This window comes from Pipistrellus kuhlii, unplaced genomic scaffold (assembly GCF_014108245.1).
Source record: "Pipistrellus kuhlii isolate mPipKuh1 unplaced genomic scaffold, mPipKuh1.p scaffold_m20_p_32, whole genome shotgun sequence".
In the NCBI taxonomy this organism is placed as follows: Eukaryota; Metazoa; Chordata; class Mammalia; order Chiroptera; family Vespertilionidae; genus Pipistrellus; species Pipistrellus kuhlii.
The window spans coordinates 2,789,098-2,807,500 of NW_023425532.1; the positions used below are offsets into that span (position 1 = coordinate 2,789,098).

The 18,403-nt window shown below is 35.6% G+C and overlaps 1 protein-coding gene across 17 annotated transcripts in view; it reads right to left on the reverse strand.

The window, feature by feature from the left end:
- The window catches only part of KDM6A (lysine demethylase 6A), a 127,332-nt gene that overhangs the window by 11,507 nt on the left and 97,422 nt on the right, over window positions 1-18,403 (reverse strand). For 9 of the 17 annotated variants that reach the window (XM_036460430.2, XM_036460432.2, XM_036460426.2 and 6 more), the window contains 8 exons: window positions 17,151-17,192; window positions 11,863-11,992; window positions 10,252-10,357; window positions 9,403-9,608; window positions 7,108-7,172; window positions 6,958-7,032; window positions 6,299-6,447; window positions 2,689-2,803 (listed from right to left, as the gene is read on the reverse strand). In XM_036460430.2, the coding sequence (XP_036316323.1) occupies window positions 2,689-2,803; window positions 6,299-6,447; window positions 6,958-7,032; window positions 7,108-7,172; window positions 9,403-9,608; window positions 10,252-10,357; window positions 11,863-11,992; window positions 17,151-17,192 (888 nt within the window). The remainder of the gene's footprint in view (window positions 1-2,688; window positions 2,804-6,298; window positions 6,448-6,957; window positions 7,033-7,107; window positions 7,173-9,402; window positions 9,609-10,251; window positions 10,358-11,862; window positions 11,993-17,150; window positions 17,193-18,403) is intronic. The other 8 variants (XM_036460437.2, XM_036460434.1, XM_036460443.2 and 5 more) reach the window with 1 other exon arrangement.

An 18,403-nucleotide genomic window follows, 5' to 3' on the forward strand; every position in this document is an offset into this window, starting at 1 on the left:
GTATCCCTCCCCCTTCCTCTCTGTAAAAAAAAAAAAAAATCAATAAAATATATTAAAAAAATAAAATAAATAGAAGGTGGAGCTGACATCAAGTCATTTAAATCCATAAAGAGAAACACTATGACAAATGAAGTACTGGGAACTTCTATTTCGGAGGAAAGTGAAAAACAGAGATGGTCTTTAGTTTTCATGACTGAGTGGCTCTGCAGAATGAACAACCTCACCCATGTACTACAATCACATGTGTGCACAAATAACCATCACTGCTACCACAACCAGTAAACTTAGGAAATATTTCTACAGATCATATTGCTATGCTTATATGTTAAAATCCAGCTTCTTATTCTAATACATCATGATATAATGGAAAGTACTTTATAAACTACATAAACAACTTTTCCTACAAAAGAATTCTTAAAAATTCAATTTATTACTTTAGATTTCATTTTTGGGAATGAAAAACTCCCAGCGTGGAAATCTTCCTTTCCTTAGTATTTAATAGCCTTGTCTTTATTTCTGTGCCTTGTGCTAAAAGTTATGATAAAGTGTACCTTTAAATTATTGTCATTGGTTTAAATTTCATTTTTATTTTATTTATTTTTTTGTATCAAGGATTGGCAAATCCAGCCCATTGCGTTTTCATAAATAAATTGTTTTATTAAAACAGAGCCATGACCCTTTATTTATGTATTGTGTGACTGTTTATGTGCTGTAATGACATGGTTGTGACAGAGACTGCATGACCTGCAAAGCCTAAAATATTTATTATTTGGACCTTTATGAAAAGCTTATAATCTAGATGGAATCTCAATCTTACGTTTTCCCTAAAAACAAGCAAGCAAGCAAACAAACAAAAAACCCAAATGCAAGGCTGCTCCTCAAAGTCTAGAACAGACTGCCAATGGTCATGGCCCAATTGCAAGGGATAAGAACTGGCTTCCTGTTTGTGAAAAGGCTGTGCAGATACAATCCAGAAAAATTTGCCTGTAAAGCAAAATATTGCTACCAACACAAATCCTAGCTCTACTTTACCCACGTGTTGCCGTCCAAAAGCAAGCAATCAAGACCATCAAATTATCAACAACTAAGTAAAAAAAAAAAAAAAAGACACCCTCAAACTTACAAAACAGCAAGCATCCTTTTCATCATTTATTCAAATGAATGGCTATTTCAGGATATATATTATTTAAAGTCATAAAACAAAAATACAGACAAGGTTAATACCAGTCAGTTTCAAATAATCGTTACGTAAAACAAAATTATATTGAAATGCTAAGGTGGCAAGTGCTATTTCTACCACTTAGTTAAATTTACCTAACTATTTATACTAACTCAATATTTTTATTATCCCAAGTTCAAGTTTTTTAGACATCTTCTAGTTATTCTAATTATATTAGCTCCCAGGTTACCTCTCCATTTAGACAGGAAACGAAATCCTAAAAATAGCCAATCCCTACTCAAAAATAATGAACATGAATGACTGTACTGTAGCTGCAACAATATACTACTATCTCAAAGTGAGAGAAATAAAAACCTTTCTGTAGCACTATGGACATTTCCTTCACAACACTGTTCTCTCTCTCTCTACTGCCAGGATGTTGGCCCATAAAAGTAAATCAGATTAAACCAGGTTATTTCATCAAAGGATTTGGAACTTTAAAATTCCACATCTTTGACTTTCTTATTACATTGAAAGAAATCTATGTGGTTAAATAGTAAAGACAATATGTATAAATATATACGTGTATATGAATGTACATGTATATATGAAATTTTGGATTAATATGTCTTATTGCAACTGTATTTACATTTCTTACTAAATTTGGGTATTTATAGAAAAGATTCTTTTATGCCAAATTAAGAAATTACAGTATGTGGAATATATATATAGTTTCCAAAATTTCTCATATGTAAATGTTTTTAGTGTCCCCCTTTATTTTATTGTATAATTTATGTTAACCAAAATAATTTTCTAATGTTATCAGTAACTATAAATATTAGGTGCTTGCACAATGAAGTACTTTTTGGAAAAAAGAAAGATTCCATTTAAACAAACATTTCGATTTAAATCAATGAAAACACTTCCAAGGTACCCTTTAAGACAAAATAAATAAATGAAGGCTATTTCTAGGATTCTTGGAAAGTAACACTTCCATCAGATGAGTTCTTTCAATAACACAAACAAAATCTGAAACCGCTGACTTGAATTTTATAATTTAAGTTCCTTTATCGGAAAAGTTGCCAGAATAGTTTTAAAAGGAATTTATATTATAATGATATAGCAAAGAGTACTGTGTTGAAGTTTGAGTTATTAATAATCTATAAAGGTGCTCAATTATAAAATTTCTTCCACTTCTAAAACCCTTTACAGTAAAACAACTTTCCTTGGAATACAGACCTTTCACATGAACAAATACTTATGTACTAACTGTTTAATTAGCCTAATAATTCAATTTTTCTTTCCTTTAAATTCAAGGCTATTACCATTGCGTGAAGAAGTTTCAAGGCATTTTCTTAAAGTATCCTTGGTTACACAAAATAATGGGATTGGAATCAAATTGTGTTAAATGAAGTTTCTGCTGAATGCTAAGTGAAAACTGGCCAGGACATCCAGCTTTAGTAAGATGTCCTTCACAATTACTGTTTTTGAATAATTATGTTTAGAGAATATTTAGATTGGAAACCTACTTTTCACAGAAATCATTTAGAACACCCCAGTAACCTTCAGGAACAACGAACCATTCACAATCACCTGGACCAATATTGATATTTACTGAACAGAAGTTGTTATTTTCTTGATGACCTAAAATGTGAAAAGAAAAAAAAAAAAGATAAGCATACTATAAATTCTATAGAAAATGTATCTTTAGAAGTGAAACCTTAGAAATGTTCAACAGAGAATGCTCTAAAGGTATTGTTTTTGTTTTTTTAATTGATTTGAGAGAGAGAAGCAGATTTTTTGTTCCACTTATTTATGCATTCATTGTTTTTTCTTTTAATACATATTTTTATTGATTTCAGAGAGGAAGGGAGAGGGAGGGAGATAGAAACATTAATGATGAGAGAATCATCGATTGGTCCATGCCCCACTGGGGACTGAGCCCGAAACCCAGGCATGTGCCCTTGACCAGAATCAAACCTGGGATCCCTGAAGTCCACAGGTTGACGCTCTATCCACTGAGCCAAACCAGCTAGGGCTCATTGGTTAATTCCTATATGTGCCCTGATCAGGGACTGAACCCATAATCTTGGTGTATTGGGACAACACTAACCAACTGACCTACCTGGCCAGGGCCTATTACTATTTTTGATATTGTCCCACAGGATTCTTAAGCTCTGTTAATTGTTCTTCATCTTGTTTTCTCCTTAGAATAGTTCCTTTTGAACTATGTATGTTTACTGATTTTTTTTTTTAGCCTGCTCAAGTCTACTATTGAGACCCGCTAGTGAATTTTTTTTCCAGTTATTGTACTTTCAGCTTCAAAATGTTTTTCTTTCTTACTATAATGTCTCTTTATTGATAATCTCTGGTTTCCCTTGTTCTTGTCCATGGTTTCGTTTAGCTCTTTAATCAGCTTTAAGACAGTTGATTTAAAGCATATAGTAAGTATAATATCTGTACTTCTTTAGAACTAGTTTTTGTCAACTTGTTTCTTTCTTAGTGTCTTTCTCTTTGTTGCTTGCTTTTCTGCAGTTTTGTTTTTTCCCCCTGACTGGAAGAAACTAAGGCATTCCCCAAAAAATGAAAGCTGAAGAAGTTTGTCACTCGTCAATCTGACCTATAAAAAAGAATGGTATAGTTTTTTAGGCTGAAATGAAAAAACACTAGATAGTAATTCAAAGTCCTATGAGATATAAACAACTAAAGTAAAGGTAAGTACACAAGAGGGAAGACTCACACTTCCCAATTTTGAAACTTAATCTCAAAAGGCTATAGTAATCAAACCAGTGTGGTATTGACATAAAGACAGATATAAATCAATGGAACAGAATCAAGATTCCAAAAATAAATCCATCCATACATACATTATATCTATGATCAATTAATTTTCAACAAGGGTGCCAAGACCATTCAATAGAGAAAGGATTATAGTCTTTCTGACAAATGGTACGGTGACAACTGGATGACACATGTGACAGAATGAGGTTAGACCCTTAGCTGATACCATGTACAAAAATTAACTTAAAATGGACCAAATATCTAAATATAGGAGCTAGAACTATAAAAATTCTAAGAAGAAAATATTGGGGTAGCCTGAACCGGTTTGGCTCAATGGATGGAGCTTGGGGACTGAAGGGTCCCGGGTTCGATTCCGGTCAAGGGCATGTACCTTGATTGCGGGCACATCCCCAGTAGGGGGTGTGCAAGAGGCAGCTGATCGGTGATTCTCTCTCATCGATGTTTCTAACTCTCTATCTCTCTCCCTTCCTCTCTGTATAAAATCAATAAAATATATTTTTTAAAAAAAGAAAAAGAAAATATTGGGGTAAATCTTTTTCACCCTGAATTTGGCAATGGTTTTTTGTATATGACACCAAAAGCATATGCTGTGTGTGTGTGTGTGTGTGTATGTGTGTTTGTTTAGGGATGATGAAAAAAGTGAAGGGATTAAGTAGTACCAATTGCCACAGGGATGTAAAATACAGCATAGGGAACATCCTATCCTATATAATAAAAGACTAATATGCAAATCAACTAAACTGCGGTACAACTGTCGCTATGACGCACACTGACCACCAGGGGACAGACACTCAATGCAGGAGCTACCCCTGGTGGTCAGTGCCCTCCCATGAAGGAGCATGTTCAGCCAGAAGCCCAGCTTACCGCTGGCGAGCACAGTAGTGGTGGCGGGAGCCTCTCCCGCCTCTGCAGCACTGCTAAGGATGTCTGACTGCCGGCTTAAGCCTGCTCCCCAGTGTCAGTTGGACATCCCCCAAGGGCTCCTGGACTGTGTGAATGGGTGCAGGCCGGGCTGAGGGGACCCCCCCCCCCAAAACGAATTTTGTGCACCAGGCCTCTAATAGTCAATAATCTACAATAATAAAAGAGAAAGATTGCAAATTGACCACACCCACCAGCCAATCAGGAGTATGCAAATTAACCCAACAAAGATGGTGGGTTAATTTGCATACAGAGGCACCCAAGCAACTGGGGGCAGAATGCAGGTGTTCCAAACTGCCTCAGCTGCTTGGGGCCTCTGGGCAGCTTGGGAAGGCGGAAAGGCAGCTCCAGGCCAGAGCAAAGACAGTGCCAGCTGCCAGGGGAAGCAAGGCCCATTCTTGCACGAATCTTCGTGCATCGGGCCTCTAGTATATAGGATTCTTAAGCTACTATTAAATAAGCAGGTGACAAAGAAGCAGCCTGGTTTTCAAACCAAGTAGCAGACAGAAACAACTGAGGGTGATATGTAGCTCATAGGCTCATAGGTATAGTAAACTTGTTAACACCAGTCTTTTTCTGAATTATTAAATATTTTGAACATCACCCTATGAAATTTCATGACCAAGTAAGGCAGGAGTGGGGAACTGTTTTTCTGCCAAGGATCATTTGGGTATTTATAAAATCATTCGTGGGCCATACAAAATTATTAACCTAAATTAGCCTGCTATATTTGGTCAACATTTAATTAACTGACCCTTAATGCCTTGGCAGGGCCAGACCAAATTATCTAAGGCAGCACAGAGAAGATAATACATTAGCGTTGTACAGACTTTTAAGTCTAAACCAATGTCATTCATTTTACCAATGAAGAAAAAGACCCAGAGAAGGAATGTGACTTGCCAAAGTGACAAGCTTAGTTAGTGGTAAAGTCCAGAATAGAAAATGCCTCCACATGATTATATACTTTGTAAACTGTGCACTATAATCCAGTTGGACAATTGTAACCTACACTTTCTTTTTAAAACTGTATGGTTTTATGAAACTATTGCATATATACATGTGTACCAGGTCATAATATAAAATATACTGCTTATTGTGATTGTGGTAGGAAAAACTAGATCCCGTTACCCTGCAGGAGATGGGATCAACACCAGCCTTTATGCCACAGGGACTTCTTTTCCCAGGAGTGCTCCAATGACCCCTTTTCTAGATTAAAATGCTATTGTTTCAGGGCTATTCACATATAATATGAAGGAGAAAAATCTTCATAATCTGAACCCAGATAGAGTATCTTATATTAGGAAATATCCTTTCAGTTTCATTCTCTGTAAATGGAAAAGAATCTGGTTCTCTTTTTGTATATTTCACATTGATTGTTTTTCAATTATAGAAGATATGTTAGTTCATGAAAGTTACCTGGTGTTCTGCTTCCTGGAACTTTCATATATAGCTGAACTGTGTTCATGCCCAGTATGGTGTGACCAACATGGCTTAGAAGATTTCCTGCTGATACGACACGCACAAAAGCAGGAAGTTTAGTCAACTCATGTAGCTGCAACTTCCACCTGCAATAAAATAACAGATTAAGAGTGAAACTCTGTGACAAATATTTGTGTTAGTTAATCACTTCTTCAAAATCTTGTGCTCCAATCAGAAAACAATCAAATGTATAATTACTTTACTTTCACATAGGAAAGAGTGAAATGCTAAAATTTTTCCAAAGAAGATTTCCTAACAAAAAGCATAAAAATAATTAAACAATTAAAAAAATGTGACTTCTAATTTTTATAATTGTGTAATTTTATTCTATAGAATTATATTGTTAATCATAAAATATAATGTTATGATTGTCTAATTAGCATATAGTCAGGGTCTTGATGAAAATTTATACAAGGGCTTCAATTCAAGAAAACACTTTAATTGCAAGACCTAAAAAAGTTATTTGGCTAAAGTTTGTATATTAACTTCGAAAAGTGATCTGAACTAAAATAGAAAAGTGTATACAACTGTATACAATTCTCAGTCTTGCAAAGGACACCTCTTTACTCAGTTCACCTAAGACTACAAAGACTTACTTTTTGTCATCAGACAGGTCAATGTTGGTCCCAAACTTTATGGTTTTAAAGGGTCCTTTCCTCCTCCTCCCAGAACTTAAAAAAGAGAGGCAATATTAGAAACATGCATTTTAAACAGAAATATTAAGTGGACAATGAAAAGTAACTTACTTATCTGAAGATGTAGATTCACTATCTGAGTGTTCTTTATGGTGACTTCTTTTCTCATTTTCTTCCTACAGATTAAGCAGAAGGCATTCCAGTTCAGTATTCTATAACCAGCTATCCTTTCTATCATACAACACCAAGATTGACAGTCAATGGTATCCAAACTCTTTTATCAGCCACAATGCTATCCTAGTAGTTCTCCCTTATTAACATTCTTCTATAAGGTGAACAAACTACAGACTCTTATTTCCTGCCCCATTTTTCAAGGAGAGAAAATTTAAGAAAAGTTAATAGGCCTAAGAAGTATCAATCATGATTACAAAATTTAACTAGCAGAGGTACATGCATGCATGTTTATGTAGCTATCTGTAATAATAAAAGCATAATATGCAAATTTCCTGAACGGCAGAACAGCAGAATGACCATTTGGAAAGCTGGGCTGCAAAGGCCTACTCTTGCATGAATTTCATGCATGGGGCCTCTAGTATATGTATAAGGATGGAAGGCAATAACTTCTCTATTCTTTTTTTTTTTTTTCTTAATATATTTTATTGATTTTTGTACAGAGAGGAAGGGAGAGAGATAGAGAGTTAGAAACAACAATGAGAAAGAGTCATCGATCTATGCCCGCAACAAAGGTACATGCCCTTGACCGGAATCGAACCCGGGGCCCTTCAGTCCCCAAGCCAACACTCTATCCATTGAGCCAAACCGGTCCCGGCAACTTCTCTATTCTTGATTATGAACAAAGGTATAAAAAGATCCTCCTGGGCCAAATCCTTTCTCCATAATGAATTATACATGAATGATAGAACATTTAAACCATTACTAGGGAAATTAAGTACTGGATAAATATAGGTGCTTTTCAATGTAAATTACTATCATCTACAAATTTTTTTATCACAGACATGATTATCTCTTAACACTAGCATCCTAAGATTTTTGAGTCAGCAATACTCCATGACATTTTGGCCTCCTTCCCTTTCAATGTACAGTTTCTAAACATCTGTCAAATTTTTTTTACATGTAATGTGGTCCCAGCCTCCAAAGCACACACAAAAAACTACCCTTTCTCTGCCTACTTAAATATTCTCTTGCCTCTTACTATCTTTGTTTTTCAATTCTTCCTCCACATTTCCCTTTGATGATCTCTGAATCCTGCTATTGCTATCTATTCTATTCTGATCACATAGTTGAAGTATCTCAAAAGTTTGAACTACAAAGATTTAGATGGACAATGAATTCACTATAACTCCTAAAAGTTACAGGACTGTTTTTGTTAGATGAATTCCTCAGAGGATCTATGGGGAGTGGTAGTAAGAAACACAAATGTATGATTTACAGGTATAAATGTTGCCTTGATTGAAAATATAAACTCGGCAGAATTTAAAACAGCTATTAGCAAATCTAATGAATTACAAATAAAGACTTATAGGCACATATTAAGTTTCAGGTGTAGGATACCAGTAATACATTTAATAAACTCATTTTGCAGGTCTTTTATGCTTAGTTTGTGGGAGAATTTTTAAACTATAGTTCTAAAAGATTTTAGTAATGTTTCATTGCTGAAAGGCCTGAGTCTTTTCATAAGACTTTGAAGACTTTGGTTGTCAGAGCTGGGGTTGGGGATTAAGGGGTATGCTAAGATTATCCAAGTGGGGATAAGCCAGGGATGCTATTAAACATTCTCCAATACAAAACACAACACCTACAACTTACTATTATCGAACCCAAAATGTCAATAATGCCAGGGTTAAGAAACCCTGCTCTAAAAAAAATATCCCAGATAAGGGAGACATCTTTTAGTAATAATATTTAGTTTATCAACCAACAGGTTTCTTAGACTTTACTAAGAGCAAACTTGATAGCACATAAAATATTTTATACTAGAGGCCCAGTGCACAGATTTCATGCATCGGTGGGATCCTCAGGCTTGGCCTGCGGGGATCAGGCTGAAACTGGCTCTCTGACATATCCCAATGGGTCCCGGATTGCAAGAGGGCGGTTCTCAGGCGATGCACCCCTGAATTGGGCTCCCTCCTCTCTAGTTCCGGGTGTCACCCGAGAATTGCAGCTGCCAAGTCATGGCAGCTCTGCAGCTCCTGTGTTGGGCGTCTGCCTCCTGGTGGTCACTGAGCGTCATAGCTACTGGTCGGACACTCACTTAAACTTTTATATATATAGAATATAAATAATGATAAGATAATGAGATGCTTACAGAAGTAATGTACCTCTTTAAATTAAAATAATATACAATATCTCCAAAATAAAAATAATCTTTAGGAAGTAATTACTTACTCTCAATGATTCCTGGAAGGAGGAGGCCTGGTACTGTGCATATTTAGCAATCGTAGTATGAGATCGATTACTTTCACAATGCCAAATTTTCTTCGTTCCAGTGGGATCCCAGTTTTCATCTGCTGGCTGCAACAACTGTGTCCTCACTTCTACCATGTGCTCATTGTTAGCTTCCACCAAAGTTTTGGTAGAGAAAAGTCCCAGGTCTTCATAAATAAAGAAAGGTAGTTAATAAAATAAAAATTATATTTAAAAAAAAACATTTTTAAAGTGATTTTTAAAAAGGGAAGGGTTTGGGAGAGGAGGAAAAACGTTTTCTGGTGCTCCATTCAGTTCTCCTACAATCCAACTGGGGCCTCTGCACATCCTGAGCTTCCCGTTACTTTTCTACAACCATACACTGAAGCCCTGGAACTATCCATCATGTCACCAACAGGGACAGAATGAAGGGACCGGGTACGAAAGTTTCCCTTATTTAATTTCTGCAGGTGCCAGGAACTACTTAGGGGGCAATAGTACTTATTAGTAGCCTCAAATTTTACCTAAATTTTTATTAAAAATTTATTTTATTAGCCAACCTAAATCATAATTATAATTATATATAGTTTTCACCAAAGTAAAAGCTGAATTAAAAAAGCACCAGTAAATTGCCAGTAACTACCGTCATAGTATCTTCACATTGATTAAAGAGATAATACTGATACACACAGTCAGGAAAATGTTAAAATTAAAAAAGGGGGTTGGGTGGGTGGGGGGGAACAAATAGAAACAAGTTTCTGCCTGTGCTTCAAAAGTTAATAGTTAGTAAAAAATATATACCAACTTTTCCTTTTTCTTACTAAAGCTTACCCAACTTAAGCGCTCCAGCAAGGCCACGTATTACTGTAACAGGGTTGTTTGGATTTGTACAAAATTGATGTAATGGAGGAAAGAAAGCATCGCGTTTATTTTCCAACTGTAAAATTAAAACATACAGTTAGATCTCCGGAAAACAGACCTTTAATTTAATTGCTATGCCAAATTCATATCTATTATTTATTGCAATTTAATAATGCATCCTATCTGTCATTATTTGTATTTTATATTTGACAGTATTTTATCACTACATCTTTTGAGCTTAACTGTAATTAGATATAACCATACACCTCTCTTTTCCAATATATCCTAAACAAACTATGTGGGAGAAATAAAATTTAAATTCCAAAATCAGACTGTTTTAAATAGTATCCAGCCTTAAGAAGGAAGAAAACCTTATAATATGTTGCAACATGGATGAAACTTGAACAAGACAGACACAAAAAAAAATTGTATACAATTTCCCTTATATAAAGTAGTGTAATTCATAGAAACAGGAAGTAAAGTGGTTATTACCAATGGCTGGGGAGACTGTGGAAAAGGGAGTGCATTTTAACAGGTATAGAATTTCAGATTGGCAAGATGAAAAAGTTATATAGAGTTGTTTTTCAACAGTAAGAATACACTTAAAACTACTAATGATAAACTTTATGTATATGGCTTTTTAATCACAAACAGAAAAAGAAAAAATCGATTAAAAATATACTACCAAAATGAAAGTAGACTGAAGAAGACCCATAAAAGATAAATATAAAACTTGCATTTCCCCACTCCTGAGACCTCAGTTTAAAAGTTTTGTTGCAGTTCTAACCCAGGACTTCCCTTACATACCAAAAGATCAATAGAAACTGATATAAGGAAGGGTCAATATAACATTTGGCCTCTAGAGGGCGAAAACAGAACCAAATCTCTAAAAACAAACTTGACAGTTTAAAGTATTTTCATTTGGGGTAAAAGTGGGAGGATGGAAGAAAGGAAATGGGGTAGAAGGACCTACTTAGAAAAAAAAAACACATGAAAAAAAGAGTTGCTTTGACTGAAATCCTAACTTCCTAATTCATCACAAAGTAAAACGAATATCCAGCTTTAAATAATCTAGTCAGCTTTTTAGTGACTTATCTATTACCACATTTATGTCCTCAAACACTTTTTTTAAGGTAAATAATAGTGGGTTGTTGTTTTTTTTTTTTTATGTGTTTTTTTTTTAGCCAATGTATAAGACACTAGTAGAATGCAGATTTAAAACCCAGCTTACTCCAAAAAAAAAAAATGTTATACTTTTAGGTAGTTTTTGCCTAATACTTGCTCAAAACTGGGGGCAGTCCAAAGTATTCCTCTATAGCACTACTCTAATGCAATCACAGTTAACAGCCGAAAATGTACTTGACATGCTACTACAGAACCTTTTGAAAACATCTTTGTTGTCCCACCCCCCCACCTCCCACCAAAAAACAAACAACAAAAACAACAAAAAACATTCAAGCTGCTGCCAATAATTATAATGTTTCCTAAAGGGCATCCACATTGATTTAAAGCAGATCTTATGAAAACCAGATAGGTGCAAACACTAGTTTGATTTATTTCTAGTCATCAATTTAGACTCACATAAATACTAGGTGTAGGAGGGTTCAGCTTGTCCTTTGGCAAGGGCGGGTATGGTGAAGATGGTGGTCTTGGAGGCGGACATTTATCCAATAAAATGCTACTGTTCGATAAGCCGTTTTTACCTAGATTCCTTAAAAAAGAAGGGAGAAAAAAATCAGCTGCACATTTATTTAGAAAACAGAACTTTAAAATCCTGAATTAAATCCTAATCAATTGACTGTGCAGTTGCACAGATCCATGAGATTTGGATCAATAAAAACTAAGAACAATTATTAATTTCAGCAAATACTTGACTTGATTTCTATATCTACCAGTGAAGAAAACAGAAAAGATATAACACATAAATTATTGATGACATTGCTATTTTTGCTTGTAATTTTCTGATTTTCCCACCCAAAGAACAGAAATTCCAATTTTCTCTCCACCAAAAAAGGTGCAGATAATAGTAAAAATAGATACGTCTCTCTCCTTATCATATCAGCATTTATAACCAAAATATCATAGTGACAATTCTCAAAAGTGAAAAGACCTTTCTTTTATTTTCTCAAATCTGGAAAGAATATTCTGTGTAACCCCTTGACTAATAAAATTTAGCAAGATTCCAGGTATTAAATATTGTAACAAATGATATCAATTTTTAAAATGAGATGTATAGTTGCTATCTATTCTAATACTGTGTACTTATTACTTACTAGCAATTGGGATTTTCCATTATAAATTCTTAATTGATGGTAGAATTATTTCCAAGCTGTGATTGTTTTAGTATAAGAAAAAAAACATATTTCCAATCTTTCAAAACCCTTACCCAACTCAGAAAATCAGCAAGACATAATTTTGAGCTTTAACTAAGCTTTCTCACCTAATTATTGTAAGTTCAAAAATAACCAATGCATTAAAATACCAAGTACTCCTAAATTAACATATTAAAATTCCAGATAAGAATTTGGTAATTATAAACAAGTTAAAAACTTAGTAATTTTATTTATTGAAAACTGCCATTTTTTTCATCATAAATTATAGAATACTAGTACATTTCTGCTACGATTTTGTCAAAATGGGAAAACCTTACAAATCAGCCTGTTTTGATGAGCACTAAAGAAAACAAAGGCTTAAAATTCCACTGCTACCACCTTTTGAAATGCTACACATTAAATAGCATTTCAAAATGGGTGTCACTTTCTTAATTTCTCACCTCCAACATCAAGTAAAAATAAGAGTTCATGGCAGGTCTCAAAGAAATGAACTAAGTTTACAATAACTGAATTTTTTAAGAAGTATGTGAATTAGTTGTTGAAGTGAAGTTTTAATTTCAAGTAACAATCAAGGTCCTAAGGTTAAATAAATGAATCCTCTTATTCAATACCAGTTTGCCACAAAGCATGAATGTCCTGTACATTTAAAAGTAGACATGATAAACTTAAGCGTTTAAATTTAGGTATAAAATTGGAATTAACTTCTAAACGTTATAGAAGTAAAAACTAATTGGCTGAGACTAGTAAAAACAAAAACACACAACAATTCAAGTATTATCATTAAATCAGTGCAAAATAAAACTTAGTCACAATATCCACATAGATCATTACACTTTTCATGCTGAATTGTGCATCTGCCACTATTTAACTTTGGAATTTAAACAAAATATGACTCCAAATATCTAAAATTTGTTGTGCCAAGCAGGAGATGGATGTAAAGTATAGCAAATGATTAATATTTTAAGGAATTGGAAGATAATGAAGCAAGTATTAAAACTGTACCATAAAAGAGCATCTCATGCTAATTAAATGTGACAAAACTTAAGTAAGCTTCCACAACATTCTGGATGTTGAGAGATGAGACTAGAAAACAGGGTTTGCTAGATTAGTAGAATTCTACCTCCATATACAGTTGTTTAACAATTAAAAGAAAACAGGCAAATGAAAAGTGCAGATGCCTTTATTTTAAAATAGAAAGGGGTGAGGAAGTATAACTAAGGGAGCTGATATGATTTTACAACTGAATGATACAACTACATTTTAAACCACAAAAGCAGCAAAGGTATCATAACTGCCTTTTGGATGCATCATACTGACTACTACAACACTAAGAAAAACCAAACAAGAGTCAGATTAAAAACAACCAACATTTAAAAAACTAATTATGTGAAAATAAGAAGGAAGTCAGAATAAACCATGCAATCAAATTATATCTAGCAGTTTCCTATTCTATGTCAAACACCGACTCCCTGACTACTGAGGTCAAGTCTAAAACAAACAGGAATGTCCCTAGAGGAACTGATGCAACTGTCTATATACTGACTATTAAGGTTTTTCTACTTAAAATACACTTATCAATCCTAATGCAAAGGACAGAGCTGTGAATAATGAATACATTTAATCTTCTGAATGTGTAAGTATTCAACACTGTTTATAATAAACTAGTGACCTGGTGCATGGATTGAGGCTCATTGAAAGGAAATTATTTAGAAGGTGGCCGGCAGGGCAGGACTGGGCAAGACAGGTCAGACATGCCCTGGAGCCAACCTCATGCCAGCTGTACTGGGGTGGCACCATGGCTGGAAAGGCAACTGCAGAGTGAGCAGGGTTCCTCCGGCAGGTGGGGTCCCTCAGCCTGGCCTGTGGGGATCAGGTCAAAGCTGGCAGTCTGACATCCCCCGAGGGGTCCTGGAGTACAAGAGGTACTCTGCACAGTTGCTGTCAGTACAGAATGTGGAACTCAAAGGCAAGTGTGCAGTAAACCAGATTCAGGGCTGGCAGTGCCCCAGCAACTACATAACCCATGGCCGAAGATGGAATCACACAGCCCTGTGAAGAACTGGACTCCCTCCTCTCTGGTTTCAGGTTGCAACACCCGAGAACTGCTGCTGGCAAGTCACTGCAGCTCCTGCGCGAAGCATCTGCCCCCTGGCGGTCCACTTGTATGATAGTGACCAATGTGACAGAGGGAGGAACACTTAGCGTATTAGCCCTTTATATACATAAATTAGAAGCCCAGTGCACAAAATTCATGCATAGGGGTAGGGGAGGGAGTTCCCTCAGCCCTGCCTGCACCCTCTCCCCAATCTGGGACATCCCTATCACAATCCAGAAATGTTGAATCCTAACCTGTCTGCCTGCCTAATGCCCCTAATTGCTCTCCCCTGCTGGCCTGATCCCCCCTAACTGCCTCTGCCTTGGCCCTTGCCACTGTGGCTTTGTCAGGAAGGATGTCCGGAAGACTTCCAGTCTATCGGGTCTAATTAGCATTACCCTTTTATTAGTATAGACACTTTAAGCCAAATAATTAAACTTTACTATAGCAATCCCAAGTAGAGAAAGGAATTGACGTCGACTATCCCATTTTAAGTTCTTTTTTCCCATTTTGAAACTCTTTCCTTGAGCAAAACTGAAATTACTCATAATCCAATTATTTAAAATATTGGCTTAGAGTTACTTTTTAACTTTCCCACATCATTTGGTAGATAAATGAAAAAGTGCTCTGTCTAGACTTTCACTATCTTGGGTTATGAAGCTCCTAAACCAGGGACATTGAGTATCTTGCAGCTTTGTCACTTCCCCCTTCTGAGTTCTAGACTCCTGCCTAGTGCAGCACACCATAAACAGGACAGAAATGGCAAGCAACACAACATCTATCATTTGCAGTCTTGACTTTTTCTCTAAGCCTCAGAAGATTTTTATCTCCATATTATCAGAGCATTTTTGTTGTTGTTGTTTATTCATTAATAAACCGAGGCCTAGATTTATTGAAAGAACCCAAGCAACCCCAGAGGCCTAATGTTTCTAGCTACTTGTCATATACAGGGATTGGCAAAAGTAGTTTTATGGTTGTAATTCTTTTAAGTTATTGTGTAATAATCATGGCCTGCATGTCTTTTTCCATATGAACAACCCTGTATATAATATGTCTCTGTAATAAGGCAAAATTATCTTTAAGAGTTAAAAGCTAAATATAAAACTTTAAGAATGTACTTAAGAATTCTGAAGTAGCCAAACCCGGTTTGGCTCAGTGGATAGAGCGTCAGCCTGCGGACCGAAAGGTCCCAGGTTCAATTCCGGTCAAGGGCACGTACCGTGGTTGCGGACACATCCCCAGTGGGGGGTGTGCAAGAGGCAGCTGGTCAATGTTTCTCTCTCATCGACGTTTCTAACTTTCTATCCCTCTCATCGACGTTTCTAACTCTCTATCCCTCTCAATTCCTCTCTGTGTAAAATCAATAAAATATATTTTAAAAAAAAGAATTCTGAAGTAAATGTTTATATATACCTCAAAACTGAGATGGAAGATTAAATAATCTTTTATTAAGAAATACAATCACACCTACCTAATAAAGCACAGGATTTATTTAGTAAAAATTATGGTAACTGCTACTGTACTCTCTTTACAACTTGCACCTCTATGGAACACTTTTTGACAGTATTCCTCCAGAATACCCGGAGGTCTCACAGTCTATGATGTCAGTTTTGGACTTCTAAAAATTCCCCTATTTCTAGCAACCGTTCTGAGTCTACAGAGAGCAGAAGAGGGAAGGTCCAGCTCCAGCAGAGTGGCAGCAGACACTGTGTCTAAGGATTGCTCACTACAGCATTTGATCTGGATATTAAAACATGCCTATTTCCTTTAGGCCCAGAGTTGAAGTAAATGATAGTGTAACATGTACACAAAAAAACTAACGTAGACTGGCCAGTGTAACTGAATTGGTTGAATGTTGTCCCATGCACCAAGAGGTCACTGGTTTGATTCCTGGTGAGCGCACATGCCTGGGTTGTGGACTTGATTCTCTCGTTAGGGGTCGTGTAGGAGGCAAATGATCAATGTTTCTCTCCCATGGGTGTTTTTATCTTTCTCTCCCTCTCCCTTCCTTTCTCTCTAAAAATCAATAAAAACACTTTATAAAAAGACAAACACAAAACTTTAAATTTCTAAAGAATCAAATTTTAGAAATTCAGGAACTTCAGTAAATGTTTGAGAAGAATTTGGTCTGATTTAGAGATCATACAATTTAGTTTTAAGTTACTGACATGAAAAAAAAAAAAAATCTGATAGGGCAGGCCTGGCCGGCTGGCTCTATTGGTTGTAGTGTCATCCTGTGCACCGAAAGGTTGCCAGTTCAATTCCTGGTCAGGACACATGCCTGGGTTGCGGGCTCAATCACCAGAAGGGGACATGCAGGAGGCGGCCAGTCGATATTTCATTCTCACAACTCTCTCTTTCAAATCAATAAAAACATATCCTCGGGTGAGGATTAAAAAAAAAATCTTGTAAAGCAGGTTAAGAATAATTTCAGTAGTTACCATATGGTAGGCCACTGAGGAAAGTGCTGCCAGCAATGTGAACTAAATAGATAATACAAAAATAAATATATATGAAACATAAGTAATATTTGCTTTAGTCTATGTCATTATAATAAAGATAGCAACTGAATAGTTGGAAATTCACAAATAATGAAAAGTAATGGAAAATAAAACACAGTCAGAAGGCATTTTAAACATTCCAACTGAAAGTATTTAAAGAAAAAAAAAAACTATAGTGTATTCAAGTTATACTATCATTTAACTTTTACATGCAAAATTAATTCTCCTTATTCCATTCCTTCTACCCCAAACTCCCCCCTAACAGCCAACTATATAAAGAATAGCATTTAATTTAATCTTAGCCATTTATCAGTGACAAACATTTAATGGTGGATCCATGAAAACTTCTAATAAAATTATCTGAATAGCAAAAATGATAACCACAATTTTAGACTCCAATAAATAAGATGCATAGGCACTATAGCTGCAGGAAGAGATTAGAACTTTAAAATACATTAAAAAAAAAACCTCTATTAAATGGCCATTATAGACAGCTAGAATTAATGTATGTATTTCCTACATATGGGATGTTTTCTATATTTTTTAATTAAAATCTACAACAAAAAAAGGTATTTAAAAAATCTATATATCACTGCTTAAACTAAAAATGTAATGTACTAGGAACTATTGCAGAATTCTTTCTTGTATTTGTTATAGGTATGTTAATGGGCTCTCATTCCAGTTTTACCGACTTATATAGGACAACAATTACAAGTAAATGTGAAAAAAATTAAATGTGTGTCATGTATAATAAAAAAGGCCATTAAAAATCTGTATGTTCTCCAAATGCAGTGAAAGACTTTGCTGCCTCCTATTCTGATTTAATGGGCAGAGGACACCCATTTCTTCCTAAATTTCAGAGGCCCTGTCCTTCTAAGATTAGCAGAATATGGCTGCTCCTTCCGGAATGGCTGACAGTCTGTCATGTCTCCACTGCACCTACCCTTTCCTTCCTTCCCCTCCTGCCTGCTGCATAAACCTTTTCCAGAGTCAAATAAAAGGTATTCTGTTCTCACTGTAAGTAAAGACTAGCTTTGATAACTCCTGAGGCCCACTCCTAGCCTAACATTTAATAGGTTCTGACCTACTAAAACGAGCAGTAAGGCTTTCCAGGCTTTGCAGTTTTCTACCAAATAATTTAGCCCATTCTCTTGTTTAAGCCCCAGAGCACCTAGATGGAATCCTACAACCCC